The sequence below is a fragment of the Canis aureus genome, chromosome 6, assembly GCF_053574225.1.
Source record: "Canis aureus isolate CA01 chromosome 6, VMU_Caureus_v.1.0, whole genome shotgun sequence".
NCBI lineage: Eukaryota > Metazoa > Chordata > Mammalia > Carnivora > Canidae > Canis > Canis aureus.
The window spans coordinates 63823621-63845210 of NC_135616.1; the positions used below are offsets into that span (position 1 = coordinate 63823621).

The 21590-nt window shown below is 39.9% G+C and overlaps 1 protein-coding gene across 4 annotated transcripts in view; it reads left to right on the forward strand.

Moving 5' to 3' along the window:
- The window catches only part of COLGALT2 (collagen beta(1-O)galactosyltransferase 2), a 123906-nt gene that overhangs the window by 66847 nt on the left and 35469 nt on the right, over positions 1-21590 (forward strand). For 3 of the 4 annotated variants that reach the window (XM_077901961.1, XM_077901959.1, XM_077901962.1), the window contains exons 2-4: positions 13128-13238; positions 15797-15914; positions 18531-18665. In XM_077901961.1, coding sequence (XP_077758087.1) covers positions 13225-13238; positions 15797-15914; positions 18531-18665 — 267 coding nt within the window. In that variant the 5' untranslated portion in view covers positions 13128-13224. Of the gene's footprint in view, positions 1-881; positions 1110-13127; positions 13239-15796; positions 15915-18530; positions 18666-21590 lie in introns of those variants that run through there. The other variant, XM_077901960.1, reaches the window with a different exon arrangement.

Below are 21590 nucleotides of genomic sequence, written 5' to 3' on the forward strand. Positions count from 1 at the left end.
CAGCATATTTTGTCAAGTGGCCAAGCAAATCTCTTCCCCTTGGCAGAACAGCTTCTGGTGAGGCTCTCCCTGAAAGCAGAGACCAAGGTGGTAGACTTGATGACATGAGCTTTCTTGAAAATAAATTTCACTAGATGCTTCAAAAAGTGGAATCTTATTTTTAGGTGGGAGCTCTTTTATTTTCTACACAGATGAGTCTTTCCCTGCTAGATGAAAACATGAGGTGGTTAAGAGGGTAGTTCAGTTTTTGAAGTCCCAAGTCGGAAAATTCAATTTTGCCAACTTACTAGTCATGGCATGAATCGTCTAGGCGATGACTAACCTTGTTGTTCATTCCATCATCGTTCCCTTGAGCCTTGGGGTTTGTATTTTGCAGGTTCTGGAGCAGCAAAGAGCAGGCTCTGCACAGTGTTGCCTTAAACCTGGCCCATGGATTGAGGTCCTGTTGTTCTGCATCTTCAAAAGTCTAGGCTTCCTGGGGTAGCAGGGAAGCCGAGAACATTCCCCGAGGATCAGTGCAGATGGAAGTAATCAGGAGGACTGTGTCCTCAACATCTGTGTCTCACCTGCTGAGAGATCCAATCCGCATCTTTAACATGGCTCCGGGGGCCCCATGCTCACCAATGTGAGCGTAAGCCTCACAAGCTCAGAAGGACTCGTGGTAAAAATAAATGAGTCAGTCTTAATTATTTCAAGTTAGCTGTTAGTTTAAGAGCCAAGACCGGGGAATGAAAATTGACCTTCTGGAACAAGGAGAAATGTCAGGGTGTGTAGACATTGCCAGAGAAGTCTCAATGTTGTTTTCTTGGTGCAGCCAAGTAGTCAAATTGTATCATCCTGCAGACATGTTTATTTACTGGTCTGTTCCATGAGCTCTCACTTTTCCCTGTAACAGTGACAATGCACTTGCTGGCCCCGGGAACTTCCTTAACCAAGGAGAGGCCCTGCACTGTGCTGGTGATTGTATTTGCAGCCTGTGTTTATTTTTGTCCTGATTTGACTTTGACTCTGAGACCAATAGGCCTTTGCTGATGGGCACAGCTAGAGAGAAGGAAACAGGAACCAGAGGCAGAATCAGAGAGAAAGTGGATGGGCGGCCAGCGTTATTGGTGAGTAATGGCCCAGACTTTCCTCTGAGGCCAAGTTGGGTGTCACACTTGTTCCTACCAGCTCTTGCATTTCAAATACTAGCTCCGAAGAAAGCCAGCAAGGACCAAGGCACCGAGAGAGGACTGACCACGAGCACTGGGGGCCTACTGGGGCCACAGCTCTCCCAAAGGTGGAGCTCCCTCTTAGTGGCTGGCAGGTCCTGGTGCTTCTTAGAGGTAAAGAGAAGCCACTGTCCCATCAGGGCATTCAAAGAAAATTAATTATGTGAGGACTGGCATGGCTCAGGAGCTGAGCCCACCTTTGCTATCTTATCCTGCACCAAAGAGACCCAGGGAAGGGGGGTGGGCGGCAGGTATCGTTGATTTAAGTGTGTCCCCACACTGGAGAGTTGTGGGAAAGATGGAACGGGCTTAGCTTCCAGGGAGCGTGGTCTTCCAGCCGATGCCTGCTGTGCTTCCACAAACCCTGGTTTTCTAGTTCCACTAGAGACTTAAATCATATGTGCATCACCTCTCTGGATGTCTCTTCACATCATTCGTTATCTTCAAAGAATCCCTCACTGGGGGCCTTTCCCAGTCTGATGGCAGAAGGCTTGCAGACCCAAGGCTCGTTCTCTACGGGACTGGAAGGAACTTTCAGATGGGAGCGATGCCTCGACTTCCCCTGAAGGGGGTCACACATTCGGACCCCTCAGCTCCTCAGCTTCTCCACCGAGGCACTTTTCTGTGTCTACTTACTTGGGGAGGCTCACAGCAGGACAGGCACCACACTGTCGCATTGTTCTAGGGACTCTGAAAATAGAGCTGTTCACTCAAGCCTCGGGTTTCCTCTGGGGACCTTGCAGCTGAGCCTTTGCTCCTGTCTCTCCAACTCCCTGAGTAGAGCAGCGCCCGGATGCTTTCCTGGTTAGATATGCAAGCGGAAATGCATTGTTTTTTTGGTCAGAGGGATGAAAAAGGCAGCAGTTTGGAGTCCCTGCCTGGATTTCTGTTTATTTTTTGGTGCTGGGGCAGGGGCGGGGGTTGGGGGAGGAGGCAGGGCAATTGGTCTTGAGCAGGGGCTGCAAGGCTTCCCCAGCAGGCCGGTGTGGTCAGTACAGCTCTGCCTCCGGGATCGTGCAGGAGATTTGGCCCCGCACCTCAAACACCTGTGTCCCTGGACCTCCAACCACAGCTGGAGGATTTGTTCCTTTCCCAGGAAGCCTGAGAACAAAGAGAATCTGCACAATTTCCAGAAGTAACTGAATAGGAAACATTTTCCCCTCAATAAGGAGAGTATTTTAAATCTGTGCTCCCATTTTTCAATTAGCTTTATCTTCGCCTACACCCAAGCAGCTCATTTCTAAGGATGTCTGTGAATAGCAGATACTTAGGCAGAGTGGGGGGTGTTTAGTCTGGATACCAGGAAAATACATTTCATACAATGAAATACATCATACAAGCAAATGCATAGATGCGGGGAGGGCACAGCGAATGTAGGCCCCACGTAGTGAAGACCCCACAACCAAGGAAAGAAGTCGATGCTGTAGGAATTCTCCTACACTGTTTTATAGTGATTTGGGAATAATGTAGAAGTCCCATAACTTTTGGCTAACCATGCAGTCAAGATACTTTTTTATTTTGTTTTGTTTTAATTTACTCTTGCTGCTAATATTTTGAGCAAAGACTATGGGCATTCAAGCTGGTTCTGAGTTTCAGGAATTGGTCTATACATGAGATGAGTGGTTTGACTCTCAAAGTGCCCTTCATGGCTACTTCACTGGACATGGGTGGCAGGTAGCCATGTGTCCCAGTGGACTCCCAACATTCTTCACTTCTCAGCATAGATGGGGCCTGTGCCCCTCCCCCATGTTGCTTTCTGGCCCACTTCCCTGCCTCCTTATGTTATCCCATTTTTGTCCATAGGTGCTAACCTGGTGTCCCTCAACACTGAGCTGCACACATTACCACTCTCCCTCTCCAGGTAGTGGAATTTCTGGGTGGGCCTGTGGGTCTCCTCCCTCCTGGACCTTGTTCTGAACGGAGGAGCTGATTCAAATCTAATTTCCAGAAGAGACTTGAAAGTAGATCAAGGGATGCCTGGGTGGCTCAGTTGGTTAAGGCTCTGACTCTTGATTTCGGTGCAGGTCATGATCTTAGGATTATGAGAGCCCTGCACTGAGCTCTGTGCTCAGTGTGGAGCCTGGTTGAGATTCTCTCTCCCTCTCACTCTGTCCCTTTCACTCGTGTTCTCTCTCTCTTTCTTTCTGAAATAAATAACTCTTAAAAAAAAAAAAAGAAAGTAGTTGGAATTGGCAATTGGCATCAGCTCCTAATCTTCTATTTTTTTTGGAATAATATTTTCCATAAGGCTAGTTTTAGTTCAAATATCCATTTTATAAAATACGATTTTCAGATACTAGTCATATATCTCTATCCCCCATTTTTCTATACCCCATGACTTAAGTTACACAATTTCCGGTTACTTGGTGTTTTACAGAAATTTACTCCCTATGTCACATGGGGCTCCACTATGCTTTGCTTAACAATTTGTTTTTTTCTCTTTAACATTTCTGAATATTCTCTCCTTTAAAGATTTTGTTACTTTCGGAAAAGCAGCGACTTTCAAAAGCTCAAGCAGGAAGAGCAAAAGCCATCATAGATTGAGTTTAACAAAATCCTCTTGACTGAAATTGCCTGTATATGAAAGAAGCAACCACTGTTCACTCCTCTTGATTTGCTCTTACATGTTCCCAGAGAACCACTACTGCTGAGAGTGCCCATGGCTTTTCCATCCAGGAGGCACTGCTGAATTACCCATAAATTCTAAGCATTTTTACTCCCTTTTAAGAGTCTCAGGCATCTCTATCTTTCCATGACTCTTCTGTTTACTCTCCTGCTTTCTTCCCTTCTTCCCTTCCTTCCTTCCTGTTTTAATTTTATTCACTGTGGTTTTTAAAAATCAGGAATAGTTGTTGAGTTTTGTTAAGATGCTTTTAGCATTTACAGAAGTAATCATTTGATTTTTCTTCAGGTGTGTTAATAGAATCAATTAATGGATTTCCTTTTATAATGAACAATCCTAGCCTATACTATGTAATATTTTCGTAATAGGATGTTGGATTCTGTTTGCTAATACCTCATTTAGGATTTTTGCAGCATATTCATTAAAAGATATTGGTCTGTAATTGTGTGCGTGCATGCATGTGTGGGTATCTTCATCAGGTTTCGATATTAATATTTTACTTTCATTATTAAAATAATTTGGAATTTTCATTTGTTTCTCCTGCGCCCTGGAGAACAAGCTACATAGCATTGGAATTATCTCATCTAGTAGAATTCCCCTGTGAAACCATCTGGACATAATATTTTCTTTTATTTTTCTCTTTCTTTATTTCTTCCTTGATAATTGTTCTGTTTAAGTTTAATATTTCTACTGAAGTCAATTTTGCTAACATGCATCTTCCTAGGAAATCGTCCATTATATCCAGTTTTCAAACTTATTTTTAATTGAGCTGTGCAAAGTTATTGAATAATTTCTTTCATATCAATCATATTCCCTTCATCCTCGTCAATTCTTATTTTATGTATCTGTGTTGTCTTGATGGATTAATAAACGGTTGCTTTGTTGATTTTCCTCAAAAAAAGCAAAATTTGAGGGAAGTTTGGTGGGAAGATGGGTGAAATAGGTGAAGGGGGATTAAGAGTAGACATACCATGATGAGCACCGAGTAATGTATAGAATTGTTGAATCACAATATTGTACACCTGAAACTAATATATTTTAATTATATTGGAATTTTACAAAAATAAATTTTTTAAAAAAAGCAAAATTTTAATTTATTTTATCCTTTTTCTGTTTTATGTTTCTGGACTTTCCTTATTTATTTCTTTATGTTTGTTTTGTTACTCTTGTAGCTTTCTATCAGGAATTCAACTCACTTATTTTTGTTGATTTAAGGACTGAATTTTTCTGTGATCATTGCTTTAATTGTATCTTAAAATTCTGATACATAGTGTTTTCGCAATTCATTTTTAGAATTTCTGAAATTGATTTGTATTTCTTCCTGTACTCAATAGTTGTTTTAAAGAGAATTCTTTTTTTTTTTATTATTATTTTATTTCTTTCTTTTTTCTTTTTTTTTTAGGGGGGTCTTAAAGAGAATTCTTGATGGAATTCTTTGTTTTTTATTACCAATTTCTAGTTTTCTGGTTTTATCATCAGAGAATGTTGTTTATATTCTTTCTATTTTGTGGAGGCTTTCTGTGTAGTGTAATTGTTGGTCAATTGTTGTGAATGTTCCACATGAACATGAGAAGAAAGTATCTTCTCTCTCATTGTGTTCTGTAGATCCTCTATATATTTACTTCCTCCCATTTGTACCATCTTCAGCTGAAAGTGTTATGGTATGGTACTCTTCATCTCAGGGTTGTAAATTCAAGCCCCACGTTGGGTGTAGAGATTATTTTTTAAAAATCTTAAAAAAAAGAAAGTGGTGTGCTAACATCTCTTATTGGTGTTTCTGTTTTTCCTTGAAATTTCTATCCCTTCCATTATAAAAGGGGTTGACAAACTACAGCCTATAGATCCATTGCTTATTCTTGTAAATAAAGCTGTATTGGAATACAGTAATGCACATTTATTTAATATTGTTTATGGCTGCTTTCCTGCTACAAAAACAGATTTAAGGGGGGAGGAGCAAGATGGCGGAGGAGTAGGGTCTCCAAATCACCTGTCTCCACCAAACTACCTAGAAAACCTTCAAATTATCCTGAAAATCTATGAATTCGGCCTGAGATTTAAAGAGAGACCAGCTGGAATGCTACAGTGAGAAGAGTTCGCGCATCTATCAAGGTAGGAAGACGGGGAAAAAGAAATAAAGGAACAAAGGCCTCCAAGGGGGAGGGGCTCCGCGAGGAGCCAGGCTGAGGCCGGGGCGAGTGTCCCCAGGACAGGAGAGCCCCGTCCCGGAGGAGCAGGAGCTGCACCGACCTTCCCGGGCGGAAAGGGGCTCGTGGGGAGTTGGAGCAGGACCAGGAGGGCGAGGAGGCCCTCGGGCTCCCGGGGACAGTAACAGAGCAACTGCGCGCCCAGGAGAGTGCGCCGAGCTCCCTAAGGGCTGCAGCGCGCACGGCGGGACCCGGCGGGACCCGGAGCAGCTGAAGGGGCTCGGGCGGCGGCTCCGCGGAGGGGGCTGCGCGGCCCCGGGAGCAGCTCGGAGGGGCTCGGGCAGAAGAAGAGGCTCCGTGCGGAGGGGGCTGCGCGGTTCCAGGAGCAGCTCGGAGGGGCTCGGGCGGCGGCTCCGCGGAGGGGGTTGCGCGGCCCGGGAGCGCGAATCCACCAGCGCAGGCTCCGGAGCACAGGACGCCGGGACACAGCCCAGGATCCCGCCTCCCCCGGGACAGGCAGAGGCCGGGAGGGCCCAGGACAGCGAGGACGCTCCTGCCCCAGCTGAGCACATCAGCGGCCCCGCCCCGGAGCCTCCAGGCCCTGCAGACGGAGTTCCTGCCGGAGCTGAATCCAGGTTTCCAGAGCTGCCCCGCCACTGGGGCTGTTCCTCCTGCGGCCTCACGGGGTAAACAACCCCCACCGAGCCCTGCACCAGGCAGGGGCACAGCAGCTCCCCCAACTGCTCACACCTGAAAATCAGCACAACAGGCCCCTCCCCCAGAACACCAGCTAGACGGACAACTTCCAGGAGAAGCCAAGGGACTTAAAGAACACAGAATCAGAAGATACTCCCCGGTGGTTCTTTTTTTGTTTGTTTGTTTTTGTTTTTGTTTTTGTTTTGTTTTGCTTTTTGATTTGTTTCCTTCCCCCACCCCCCTTTTTTTCTCCTTTCTTTTTCTTTCTCTTTTTCTTCTTTTTTTTTTTTTTTCTTTTCGTTTTTTTTTCTTTTTCTTCCCTTTTTTTTTCTCTTTCTCTTTTCTTTCCTTCTTTCTCTCCTCTCTTTTTCTCTTTTTCCCAATACAACTTGCTTTTGGCCACTCTGCACTGAGCAAAATGACTAGAAGGAAAACCTCACCTCAAAAGAAAGAACCAGAAACAGTCCTCTCTCCCACAGAGTTACAAAATCTGGATTACAATTCAATGTCAGAAAGCCAATTCAGAAGCACTATTATACAGCTACTGGTGGCTCTAGAAAAAAGTATAAAGGACTCAAGAGACTTCATGACTGCAGAATTTAGAGCTAATCAGGCAGAAATTAAAAACCAATTGAACGAGATGCAATCCAAACTAGAAGTCCTAACGACGAGGGTTAACGAGGTGGAAGAACGAGTGAGTGACCTAGAAGACAAGTTGACAGCAAAGAGGGAAACTGAGGAAAAAAGAGACAAACAATTAAAAGACCATGAAGATAGATTAAGGGAAATAAACGACAGCCTGAGGAAGAAAAACCTACGTTTAATTGGGGTTCCCGAGGGCGCCGAAAGGGACAGAGGGCCAGAATATGTATTTGAACAAATTCTAGCTGAAAACTTTCCTAATCTGGGAAGGGAAACAGGCATTCAGATCCAGGAAATAGAGAGATCCCCCCCTAAAATCAATAAAAACCGTTCAACACCTCGACATTTAATTGTGAAGCTTGCAAATTCCAAAGATAAGGAGAAGATCCTTAAAGCAGCAAGAGACAAGAAATCCCTGACTTTTATGGGGAGGAGTATTAGGGTAACAGCAGACCTCTCCACAGAGACCTGGCAGGCCAGAAAGGGCTGGCAGGATATATTCAGGGTCCTAAATGAGAAGAACATGCAACCAAGAATACTTTATCCAGCAAGGCTCTCATTCAAAATGGAAGGAGAGATAAAGAGCTTCCAAGACAGGCAGCAACTAAAAGAATATGTGACCTCCAAACCAGCTCTGCAAGAAATTTTAAGGGGGCCTCTTAAAATTCCCCTTTAAGAAGAAGTTCAGTGGAACAGTCCACAAAAACAAAGACTGAATAGATATCATGATGACACTAAACTCATATCTCTCAATAGTAACTCTGAATGTGAACGGGCTTAATGACCCCATCAAAAGGCGCAGGGTTTCAGACTGGATAAAAAAGCAGGACCCATCTATTTGCTGTCTACAAGAGACTCATTTTAGACAGAAGGACACCTACAGCCTGAAAATAAAAGGTTGGAGAACCATTTACCATTCGAATGGTCCTCAAAAGAAAGCAGGGGTAGCCATCCTTATATCAGATAAACTAAAATTTACCCCAAAGACTGTAGTGAGAGATGAAGAGGGACACTATATCATACTTAAAGGATCTATTCAACAAGAGGACTTAACAATCCTCAATATATATGCTCCAAATGTGGGAGCTGCCAAATATATAAATCAATTATTAACCAAAGTGAAGAAATACTTAGATAATAATACACTTATACTTGGTGACTTCAATCTAGCTCTTTCTATACTCGATAGGTCTTCTAAGCAAAACATCTCCAAAGAAACGAGAGCTTTAAATGATACACTGGACCAGATGGATTTCACAGATATCTACAGAACTTTACATCCAAACTCAACTGAATACACATTCTTCTCAAGCGCACATGGAACTTTCTCCAGAATAGACCACATATTGGGTCACAAATCGGGTCTGAACCGATACCAAAAGATTGGGATTGTCCCCTGCATATTCTCGGACCATAATGCCTTGAAATTAGAACTAAATCACAACAAGAAGTTTGGAAGGACCTCAAACACATGGAGGTTAAGGACCATCCTGCTAAAAGATAAAAGGGTCAACCAGGAAATTAAGGAAGAATTAAAAAGATTCATGGAAACTAATGAGAATGAAGATACAACCGTTCAAAATCTTTGGGATGCAGCAAAAGCAGTCCTAAGGGGGAAATACATCGCAATACAAGCATCCATTCAAAAACTGGAAAGAACTCAAATACAAAAGCTAACCTTACACATAAAGGAGCTAGAGAAAAAACAGCAAATAGATCCTACACCCAAGAGAAGAAGGGAGCTACTAAAGATTCGAGCAGAACTCAACGAAATCGAGACCAGAAGAACTGTGGAACAGATCAACAGAACCAGGAGTTGGTTCTTTGAAAGAATTAATAAGATAGATAAACCATTAGCCAGCCTTATTAAAAAGAAGAGAGAGAAGACTCAAATTAATAAAATCATGAATGAGAAAGGAGAGATCACTACCAACACCAAGGAAATACAAACGATTTTAAAAACCTATTATGAACAGCTATACGCCAATAAATTAGGCAATCTAGAAGAAATGGACGCATTCCTGGAAAGCCACAAACTACCAAAACTGGAACAGGAAGAAATAGAAAACCTGAACAGGCCAATAACCAGGGAGGAAATTGAAGCAGTCATCAAAAACCTCCCAAGACACAAGAGTCCAGGGCCAGATGGCTTCCCAGGAGAATTTTATCAAACGTTTAAAGAAGAAATCATACCTATTCTCCTAAAGCTGTTTGGAAAGATAGAAAGAGATGGAGTACTTCCAAATTCGTTCTATGAAGCCAGCATCACCTTAATTCCAAAGCCAGACAAAGACCCCGCCAAAAAGGAGAATTACAGACCAATATCCCTGATGAACATGGATGCAAAAATTCTCAACAAGATACTGGCCAATAGGATCCAACAGTACATTAAGAAAATTATTCACCATGACCAAGTAGGATTTATCCCTGGGACACAAGGCTGGTTCAACACCCGTAAAACAATCAATGTGATTCATCATATCAGCAAGAGAAAAACCAAGAACCATATGATCCTCTCATTGGATGCAGAGAAAGCATTTGACAAAATACAGCATCCATTCCTGATCAAAACTCTTCAGAGTGTAGGGATAGAGGGAACATTCCTCGACATCTTAAAAGCCATCTACGAAAAGCCCACAGCAAATATCATTCTCAATGGGGAAGCACTGGGAGCCTTTCCCCTAAGATCAGGAACAAGACAGGGATGTCCACTCTCACCACTGCTATTCAACATAGTACTGGAAGTCCTAGCCTCAGCAATCAGACAACAAAAAGACATTAAAGGCATTCAAATTGGCAAAGAAGAAGTCAAACTCTCCCTCTTCGCCGATGACATGATACTCTACATAGAAAACCCAAAAGTCTCCACCCCAAGATTGCTAGAACTCATACAGCAATTCGGTAGCGTGGCAGGATACAAAATCAATGCCCAGAAGTCAGTGGCATTTCTATACACTAACAATGAGACTGAAGAAAGAGAAATTAAGGAGTCAATCCCATTTACAATTGCACCCAAAAGCATAAGATACCTAGGAATAAACCTCACCAAAGATGTAAAGGATCTATACCCTCAAAACTATAGAACACTTCTGAAAGAAATTGAGGAAGACACAAAGAGATGGAAAAATATTCCATGCTCATGGATTGGCAGAATTAATATTGTGAAAATGTCAATGTTACCCAGGGCAATATACACGTTTAATGCAATCCCTATCAAAATACCATGGACTTTCTTCAGAGAGTTAGAACAAATTATTTTAAGATTTGTGTGGAATCAGAAAAGACCCCGAATAGCCAGGGGAATTTTAAAAAAGAAAACCATATCTGGGGGCATCACAATGCCAGATTTCAGGTTGTACTACAAAGCTGTGGTCATCAAGACAGTGTGGTACTGGCACAAAAACAGACACATAGATCAGTGGAACAGAATAGAGAATCCAGAAGTGGACCCTGAACTTTATGGGCAACTAATATTCGATAAAGGAGGAAAGACTATCCATTGGAAGAAAGACAGTCTCTTCAATAAATGGTGCTGGGAAAATTGGACATCCACATGCAGAAGAATGAAACTAGACCACTCTCTTTCACCATACACAAAGATAAACTCAAAATGGATGAAAGATCTAAATGTGAGACAAGATTCCATCAAAATCCTAGAGAAGAACACAGGCAACACCCTTTTTGAACTCGGCCATAGTAACTTCTTGCAAGATACATCCACGAAGGCAAAAGAAACAAAAGCAAAAATGAACTATTGGGACTTCATCAAGATAAGAAGCTTTTGCACAGCAAAGGATACAGTCAACAAAACTCAAAGACAACCTACAGAATGGGAGAAGATATTTGCAAATGACATATCAGATAAAGGGCTAGTTTCCAAGATCTATAAAGAACTTATTAAACTCAACACCAAAGAAACAAACAATCCAATCATGAAATGGGCAAAAGACATGAACAGAAATCTCACAGAAGAAGACATAGACATGGCCAACATGCACATGAGAAAATGCTCTGCATCACTTGCCATCAGGGAAATACAAATCAAAACCACAATGAGATACCACCTCACACCAGTGAGAATGGGAAAAATTAACAAGGCAGGAAACAACAAATGTTGGAGAGGATGTGGAGAAAAGGGAACCCTCTTACACTGTTGGTGGGAATGTGAACTGGTGCAACCACTGTGGAAAACTGTGTGGAGGTTCCTCAAACAGTTAAAAATAGACCTGCCCTACGATCCAGCAATTGCACTGTTGGGGATTTACCCCAAAGATACAAATGCAATGAAACGCCAGGACACCTGCACCCCGATGTTTCTAGCAGCAATGGCCACGATAGCCAAACTGTGGAAGGAGCCTCGGTGTCCAACGAAAGATGAATGGATAAAGAAGATGTGGTTTATGTATACAATGGAATATTACTCAGCTATTAGAAATGACAAATACCCACCATTTGCTTCAACGTGGATGGAACTGGAGGGTATTATGCTGAGTGAAGTAAGTCAGTCGGAGAAGAACAAACATTATATGTTCTCATTCATTTGGGGAATATAAATAATAGTGAAAGGGAAAATAAGGGAAGGGAGAAGAAATGTGTGGGAAATATCAGAAAGGGAGACAGAACATAAAGACTGCTAACTCTGGGAAACGAACTAGGGGTGGTGGAAGGGGAGGAGGGCGGGGGGTGGGAGTGAATGGGTGACGGGCACTGGGTGTTATTCTGTATGTTAGTAAATTGAACACCAATAAAAAAAAAAATGAAAAAAAAAAAAAAAAAAAAAAAAAAAAAAAAACAGATTTAAGTAGCTGCAACAGAGAGTGTATGGCCTGCAAGCCTGAAATATTTACTATCTTGCTCTTAAAGAAAGTTTGCCAATCTCTATACTATATCAAGGTACAGGATGTTCATATTTATTGTATCTCTGATGTGAATTGCGTCCTTTAGCATTATAAAGTATCTTTCTTTGTCATGGCCAGAATTCCACCTTATTTGATGCCAGGCTTATAATTCTTGCTTTCTTTCTCTTTTCCAATTGACTGATATATTTCTTCATTTTTAAGTTTTCTGAATAACTTTGGTTTAGATGTATATGTTATATACAGCATGAGTCGGCAATACAATTTGAAAGTATTTTCATTCTAATAAGTGAGTTAGGCTCCTTTACAAGTGGATCAATTTGTTAAACTTTAAGGTAGAAACAAGTTTTGTATGCATTATTTGAAGACTCTTGAAGGTCCTCTAGTTTGTATAAACAATGGTAACATTAATCAAAATAGATAAAGATAATTTAGAGTTTTGAGTCTTATATTGGAAACTGTTGCTTTTCCCTTGAGTGTATGTGATGACAGTACTACTATTTAGCAGTTTTGTTGTGATCTGAAAACAAACTTGAGAGGAAAATGCAAGCAAATTATTGCTAGTATTGATGGTACTTGTCAGGGAAGTTAAAAAGCAGAGTTCATATCTTGGATAACTAAAAATTAAGCCAAGTAGGAAAATTTACAAAAAGATTAGTTAACTTACTCTTGGATTAATAAATAAGCATTTTCTGCTTATACAGTTTTAGTACAACCCCTTATTGAATCTGCTATTGGCTGAGCCTTATTTTAAGGATCTAATGGCACAAAATTGATTTTAAACAGTATCTCTCACCTCAGAAAGCTGTTGTCTAGGTTGGACCATAAGGGATGTCATTTTCATATATACATTTTTTTCTCAGAACTCGTCATTCTCCTTTCAATTGTTCTGGGGTCTTTGGGATTTCCCCCTCTTTCTTTGGATGGTAACTGAGCTGTACTTTCTCTCATGCAGGGCAGCCACTGATCACAATGTGGATAATACAACAGAAATACTCAGGGAGTGGTTGAAAAATGTACAGAGATTCTATCACTATGTGGAGTGGAGGCCTATGGATGAACCAGAGTGAGTAGCAAGACAACATTTTGTGAACTCTATCTATCTCACTTCCCTTAACCAGTTTTCTAGCCATTTGGGTGTCTAATCTTGGAGGCACTTATGACTTCTTGGTTATCACTGTATCTAGTAAATTACAAGGATCTGCCATTTCTTCCTTTTTTTTTTTTTTTCATTTCTTCCTTTGACAGACCTTAGCTCTCTCTTCCTCTTTACTCCTGCAGCTACCAGCAAAGTTCAGGTATTCCTTAGTTTACAAATAAATTGCCACAGTATATATTTTAAAATATTGATATTACTAGTCATATTTTAAGTATAAGTCTCTTATATTTGGTGGGTCACAGTGAAAAGTTTTCATACTGTTTTATATATGCTGTGCTTCTTTACTTATCTTATTTTTGTAATCATTCCATAGCAATAATTAAGGAGTTTCTTCATTATTTTATGACTGCATAGTATCCGTTATGTGGATGTATCATAATAACAATGAATAGTCAATCCCCTACTGATGGGATTTAGGTTACTTCTTCTTTTAACCATAGCAATTGCGTCCATATTCAAAGTCACCCTACATACTATACTGTCAAATTAACTTACCTAAAAAACTAATGACATGGTTTATTTCTCTGTTAAAAGGATTTTGGTGGCTCTCCAATACTCACAGAACAAAGTTCAAATACTTTAGACTTACACTTTTTAAAGATTCCATGAACTTAACACCAACATCTATCCACCTGTATTTCTTGCTTCTTCCCAAAAGAAAACTGTTTTGTCTAGAATATTCCTTTTACTTTCAACCCCGAGGTGTTACTCATGCTGGTTAATTCTCCAGGAAGGCCCTTTCTGACTTTGTAACCAGCTCTTATGCCAAATCCCACCTACCACAGAAAGCTGTTTCTAATCATTCCAGTTAGAAAGATCTACCTTTCTCTCGAAACTTGTATTGCTTATTTCCTTCATCATCCTCTTTGACATGGAAATATCCTTAACTAACTTTGTTAATTAACTGTGTAATTTATGCATTTCTTATAAGTGATTTTTGGGTTCTTTGGCAGAGGTTACAGTATACAAATACTTCATATTTTCCCCTAGTGCTATATTCTTGGCAGGCACTAAATTAATACTTGTTGGATGAACAAATGAGTGAATGACAACATGAATAAGTGTATTTAAAAATGACTATTGTAAATGTTCCCAAGGCTACTGCAATCTAGTTTTAAAAATTGTAGAAGTAGAATACATTGAATTGCCTGAATTTTTGCCCAGGATAAATCATTTGTTGAAAGCCAAACTCATATAATAATAATAAATGCCATTCCAGAACAGCTCTTTTTTAGTCTCTTTATATAATCATTTCATTATATATGTATATACAGATATATTTCAAATCCTAGCATATGGTCCATATATCAAACAAAATTTAACAATGAAATTTGAACACTATAAAAGATTTTGAATGCTTTTGTGGAGTTTCTTATAATGGAATTTGGCCTAACTAGAATGTCCAAAAAGACTATATACCTACCTTGCATCCTGGTAATTTTTTCTGTTCCCAGATCTTGACTAAATATATTGTATGTCAAGATCAGTGTGAAAAATATTGGTGAAGGCATTTTGGGGGCAATATATTGAGAAAAACAGGACTTCACCTGATTTTCATTGAAACAATAATTGGAAAGACATCTTAGAGAATCCCTATGTAGGACATAGACTTATTAATCTTATTTATATAATGTTCTCATTGTTTTTGTAATTTTTCATTCTCTAAAGCAAAGGTACTGCTAGCGCAGCTATAAGAACTTGAAATGATGGCCAGATTTGGGCTACTGTGACAGTATCAATACTCATACCAGTTGGAAGCTTTCAGAAGGGTTCTTGAGGGTATGCCAACCTTCTTGACAATGTGGCCATGTGAGAGTCCTGCCCTGACTGTTTTGTAGATGTTGATAGAGATTCCAATGACATGCATCTGCTCTACGATTTCACTCTACCTGGGACGGATCAGTGTTTTAGGCTCTGTGAAATCCTCTACTGATACTTGATCAAGTAAATTTAACTTTTGTTTTTTTTTTTCTTTGAAACTCATTTTTTTTGCTGCAAAATTTCTAAGTTTATTTGATGGCAGAATATATTAAAAAGTGCCTAGGAACATGAACTTTGGGGTTATGACTGGATTTAAATTCTGACTGTGCACCTTATTAACTGTGTAGCATTACGCAAATAAATGACTAACCCACTCTACACCAGTTTCCTCGTCTGTGAAATGGAGAGAATGTTGGTACTATTATCGGAAGGACTCCTTGGATTCTTCTTAGAAGCCACTGAAATATTTCATGTAAGGATTTGTGTGTACAGTAAGCACAAGTTACTTAATCCCTTTTTCTTTATCTACAATATGAGGAAGATGGTAACAGTAATAGTACCTACCTCCTAGTGTTGATGGAAGGTAAAATGAGTTGCTGCATATAAACATTTGGGACAGAGACTGAAATATATAGCCACTAAATAATTATAAGTTATTATTATTATTATTATTGCTATTACTATTATCATTATTATTATTTTAGATCTTACCCTGATGAAATTGGACCAAAGCATTGGCCAAGCTCCCGGTTTGCCCATGTGATGAAACTACGGCAGGCAGCCCTTCGAACTGCGAGGGAAAAATGGTCAGACTACATTCTGGTAAAAACAGATGTTTGATTTCTTGACAACTATTATCTAAAATGTGTCCAAATCAATTCTCCAAAACCTAGGACTGTGGGAGCTATTAAGACAACCTTTTGTTTAAGAACCAACTCCCCCACTTTTTTCTTTTTAAGTAGGCTCCACGCCCAGCATGGAGCCCAACGCAGGGCTTGAACTCACAACCCTGAGATCAAGACCTGAGCTAAGACCAAGAGTCAGAGGCTTAACCAACTGAGTGACCCAGGTGCCCCTCTTCTACTTTTTGATAAAGACACAAGGGAAAACTTGGGGAACTTAATATTGGGGTACCTAGATTTGATCTCTTTCATGCAATAGGCATAAGAAACTCTGAATCCTTTTAGTTCGTTGGAATGCTCTGGGGAAGATTTCTTCTTCTTCTTCCTTCTTCCTTCTTCTTCTTCTTCTTCTTCTTCTTCTTCTTCTTCTTCTTCTTCTTCTTCTTCTTCAGATTTACTCACCTCTTTGAGAGATAGAGAGAGGAGGGGCAGAGGAAGAGAATCTTCAAGCAGACTCTTGCTGAGAGCGGAGCCTGATGCTGGGCTCAATCTCACAACCTTGAGATCATGACCTGAGCTGAAACCAAGAGTCAGAGGCTTAACCAACTGAACCACCCCGGCACCCTCCCCCCCTTTTTTTTCACCCTCCCCTTTTTAAAAGAGATTTATTGGGAAAGATTCATAATAACTTTCTGGACATTTTTTTCAGATATAAAAAAAGATTCAAATTAACACCTCCAAAACTCCATTCCTTTTTGTTCCTCGGTGATTTGGGGGAAATGTCATTCCTCTTTTTTAAGAGATAGTGGATTATTACTTACAGTAAGCAGCATGTCCACCAGCATGCTTATGGCAGTTCCCTTTCCTCCCACTTCTCACACAGGTGATGTCATGGGTTCATATGGATGCTCTGCATACAGTAGTTTTGTATCACAGCCGAGGAATCCAAAGCTAAGGGAACCCACTGCTTTTATAGAAAGCAGTAAACAGACATGCTCTTTCTGTGGGAAAATATCTTACTTCATCTCTCAAGGTTACCAGCTTCACAAATAGCCCTGAGAAATGGCCCAGTGAAAGAAGCAGTCAGGGCTTTGGAATCCTGGGCAAAGGAATGGCTTGCTTGGCCAAATCACTTGCTTGGCCTCTTGGTTGCTCCTAATCATGTTGGGTTCTCATAATTTCTCTCTGTGAAGAGATTCCATCACTTTTCTTAGAACTTTGGGAGTGGTCCAGGCAAATGCTGGACTTAATGACTAGGGACCAGGGTTGTCTTCTGTCCTTGTCCTCCAGGAGCCAAACTCAATGGAAAGGAGGACAGCGTCCTAAGCAGCAAGTTGCTACAGTCCCCATTTCCCTCCTGAAAGTTGACAGGGGCTTTTTTCTTAGGAATTTTATGGGGATCAAGTTCTTCATCTGTAGCCCCCAAAATATATTTAATTCTTTTGCTGAGCATTTTCCAGTACAATCCTGGAAATAACACCAATAAAGCAAAAAAATATGATTTCATTAGACTTGTCAATATCTGCTCTTTCACTAAACTCTGATTCCTAAAAGGAATAGTTTTGACCTTTGTCCATCCCCATCTTGTAGACACAACAAAAATCAGCCCAATATTTTATGGCACACACCCTTTCTTTTTTCTTTTTTTTAAAGGCTTTATTTCTTCATGAGAGACACAGAGGGAGGCAGAGACATAGGCAGAGGGAGAGGGAGCCTGATGAGGGACTTGATCCCAGGACCTGGGGATCATGACCTGAGCCAAAGGCAGACACTCAACCACTGAGCCACCCAGGCCCCTGACACACACTCTTTCAATACAAATAGTTTCATATAAGGTTTCAGCTTCATGACATTTAACATTGTAAAGCTGCTTAAATGTCATTGAAAAATACAAATGCTGAATCACAAATTTGGGGTAAACAGATTTCATAAGAATGAAAGCTTCTGATTATTTTTGCACACATGGTAAAATATCCATAACAAGAAACTTATTATTTTATTTTTTTAAGTGTAGAGCTCAATGAGATTATTTATTTTATATAGTAGAATCTATTGTTAAACCATCCCTGTATATGAGTCAGCATTAACATGGACTTCTGCTAAGAGCAGGAAAAGTTTCATGAGTTGATATAATGTACTTTCAACAAAAATCTACTTCTAACATTAAAATGATATTGATGGATCTGTTTAGGGCCATTTTGGCATTACTATAGACAACCTAAAAAAGTCTGTTCATTGGTACCTAGTTTGGGCACTCAATGAGTGTTTCTGGATGAATCTTCAAGAGCTTTTGGAAGCTGTTAGTGGTGAATAACCACTCACCTGAGTGTGGGGTGGGTGCTGGTTGAGTGTGTACCCAGTATGGTAGCACCAATTTATTGCTTATGTAGAGCTAAACATGTGGAAGTTAGTCTAAATGTATTTTGTCTGAATGAATGCCATCCAGCTTTAACAAGTTTCAGTAAGGAGAATATAAATAACTGGTTCCATGTCTCATGAGCAAGTTTCTGTGATACTTCAGAAGTGTTGGGTTAGTCTTGAACCCAGTACAGAAAATTATTTTTTTTACCTGATTATTATCCTTTTCTTTTTCTAGTTCATAGATGTTGACAACTTCCTGACTAATCCACAGACCCTCAATCTAATGATTGCAGAAAACAAAACCATTGTGGCACCCATGCTGGAGTCTCGGGGCTTGTACTCTAATTTCTGGTGCGGAATCACACCTCAGGCAAGTCTTCTGGCTAATGAATTAAGGCTATCGGGTTTAACAAGGCAGCCATGTATCAACCATAGCACCATTTGCCTTTTTCTTCACTTTTTCCTTTGATACGTGTGTGTCATGGTGTTACAGAAGCAAGGACGTTCAGGAAAGGTGGTAAACTCAGGTCTAATGCATAATCCAATGAGTTCTTTTGTATTAATGAATTAGGAAGAAATTTTTCTAATGAGCTTAGTCTTAGAAGCTTTAACTTAAACATTAGAGCTTATACTTTTTTCCTCTCCGATTCTGAGATTCTTTTTTTTAAATAGGATTTTTTGGTTGTTAAAATATAAGAACACTACAGAAAATTTTGGAAATGGAAAACAGTAAAAAAAAAATTGGGTGACTCCCCACCACTCTAACATCATGGATAGCAGCACGTGGTTAATAACTATATCATCAAGTAGCTATAATGCAATTTACATAACCATTCTCATAGTTTGAAATTATTCAAATTGTTTGCAACTTTTAACTATTATAATGACCATGATTACTAATGTACGTTTTTCTGTATTTAATATTATGTCCTTAGGACAGCTGCTTAGAATTAGAATTACTGAGTTGTAGAGTGTAAATATTTTGATGACCTTTGATATTGTTGCCAAATTTATTTCCAAAGATATCTAATAATCAGAACTGCTATGGTAACTGGTTTTTACAAAATTCAAGTGAAAGACAAAATTTTAAATTTCCATCATCTCTCTTTTTCATTGTAAAACCTTCGAAGTCCAGAACTCTATTACAGCGAATGCTTCTGGCTGATTGTATTTTTAATTCTCTATTTAATAAATTAGATAAAGAAATAAATTAAACTGATCAATGTAGTATATATCCGTACAGAATAAAGCCACACCAAGGGGAAAAAAATGCAGGTTAAATGTGTTCTTATATGCAAAGGGCTAAAATTTGAGTCCCTCTTTTATATTTAATTTGGTTTTGGATGCAGAATGAGTCTGGTGGTGTGCTGATAAATGTTTAATAACTGGCTTTCTGTTGGGGAAAAGCCCTGATTGGTCGCATTTGCCAGTTTTGATAGTATAAGTACTCCCACTATGCAAACAACTTAAATGTTGAAGTGAGGGAAAGGTTAAGTAATTGCAGTGTAGCCACTTGGAGATATAATTATTAAAAATATACAAAGCTGCTGCCTGTGGTATTTTAGAATGGTGGGAATTAACATGATTTTTTTTTAACAGATTTTAAGCTACCAATATGTCAACTGGCCTAGAAAATTTCTGAAAATTTAACAAACAGTAACTCTAGTGCACTGCTGGATGAGCCATTCCTTTTTAGTTATGATTATTTCCTGCAGTTCCAAGAGACTTTGAATGCATGTTATCCACATCTCTCTTAAGGAGACGTTAAGTTCATATTTATAAAAGACATTTAATTCCTTGGGGAGAAAGTGTTTTATTAAGTTCATTTAAATTCATACACTCTCAGTTAATAATCTGCAGTGTTTCACATAGTACAACCACTGGAGGGCTGTTTTTAATGAGTTATGCATCAACACCAGGAAAAAAGGGTGGATTACCCTAGTAACTGCAGCCTCTAGGTTTTTATTATCTCCTTATTTGCTTTAATCATTAAAAGCAAACAGGAGAAATGTGCTCACTTATTTTGCACAGTGAAATAGAGAGCAACTTAGGGGCAATTCTAGTTTTTCTCTATCTTTTTTTTGGCTTTCTACCATCCTCAGTCAGGCTTCTGCTAGCTAGTGCAGGAACAGAAACAGCCAAAGACTTCATAGGCTAAAGACAGGCCCTGGTTTCCAGAGACTTCAAACACATCCAAAACAAAATGACCATGGTGTTGTCTGGCCAAGAACAGGAATTACTGCCAAATCATTCTTTTTTTTTTTTTTTGTCAAGAAAAGACACATCTGTCACCTATGCTTGTCTGCAGGAGGCATATTCATCCTCTCTCTCTTTCTTTTTCTCCCTTATTTTTTCTGTTTCCTTCCACTCACCCTGAGGATATTCAATGATTCATTGTTATGAGTTTTCCAAACCTTCTCATTCTGAGAATATTGTTCCTAAGTAGTCTAGAACTTTGTATTTGACATGAGTTCTTAGGCAGTGCTGCAAATAACCAGTGTTTCCTTTATCCCCTGGAAGAATGCTCTATAAATTGAAGGATGTTAAACAATCCTTAAGTTAAAGGCTAGGAAAATATTGTAGTAATAATGATACTTCAATAATGAATTACAGTTGTCAGAGTCTCTTCATAGATCTTATCACATCATCCATTCTACCACCTGTGAGAGAGACCAATCAGCTATTATCCCATTTTTCAGGAGAAGAAAGTCAGCTCAAAGAGGTTAAGTGTAGGCTGAGACAAACAACTAAAGGAAGGTTAGGATGACCATAAAACTCACATCTCCCCCTCTGTTATTATGTGGTCAGTGTTAGGGTGAGTTCAGCTAGAACACCTGCCCAGGCCCTGAAGGAGACATCAGAGAGGTAGAGGAGGCTGCAGGGCCTAATGGGTGGGTCCTGACATTGCAACAGAAAATGTGACCATAAAATAAGGTGACTGCTTGATGAACACGTGAGAAGTTCTCTATCCACTGAGTACTGTGCCCTTCAGAGTGCTGGCTCACACTCATTCGCCTAGAACATTTTTGGAAATGCCTTTCAAAGCTTCCACATGCATTTAGCATCTTCATACATACATCATACCATCTTCCTCTTTTCTGGAATAGATGTGAGTTTTGGCAGTGATCAAGTTACAATTGGTACCACTGACGTATAAGCTCCAGTGGACTCCATAGTTTGTGAGGGTTCAGATTGGGGATGTCTATTTTATCCCTAAATCTCCCGCATCTAACACAAGTACTCAGTTGATGTTTTTTGAATGAACAGTTAAGTCTGGGGAGAACACAACCTGGGT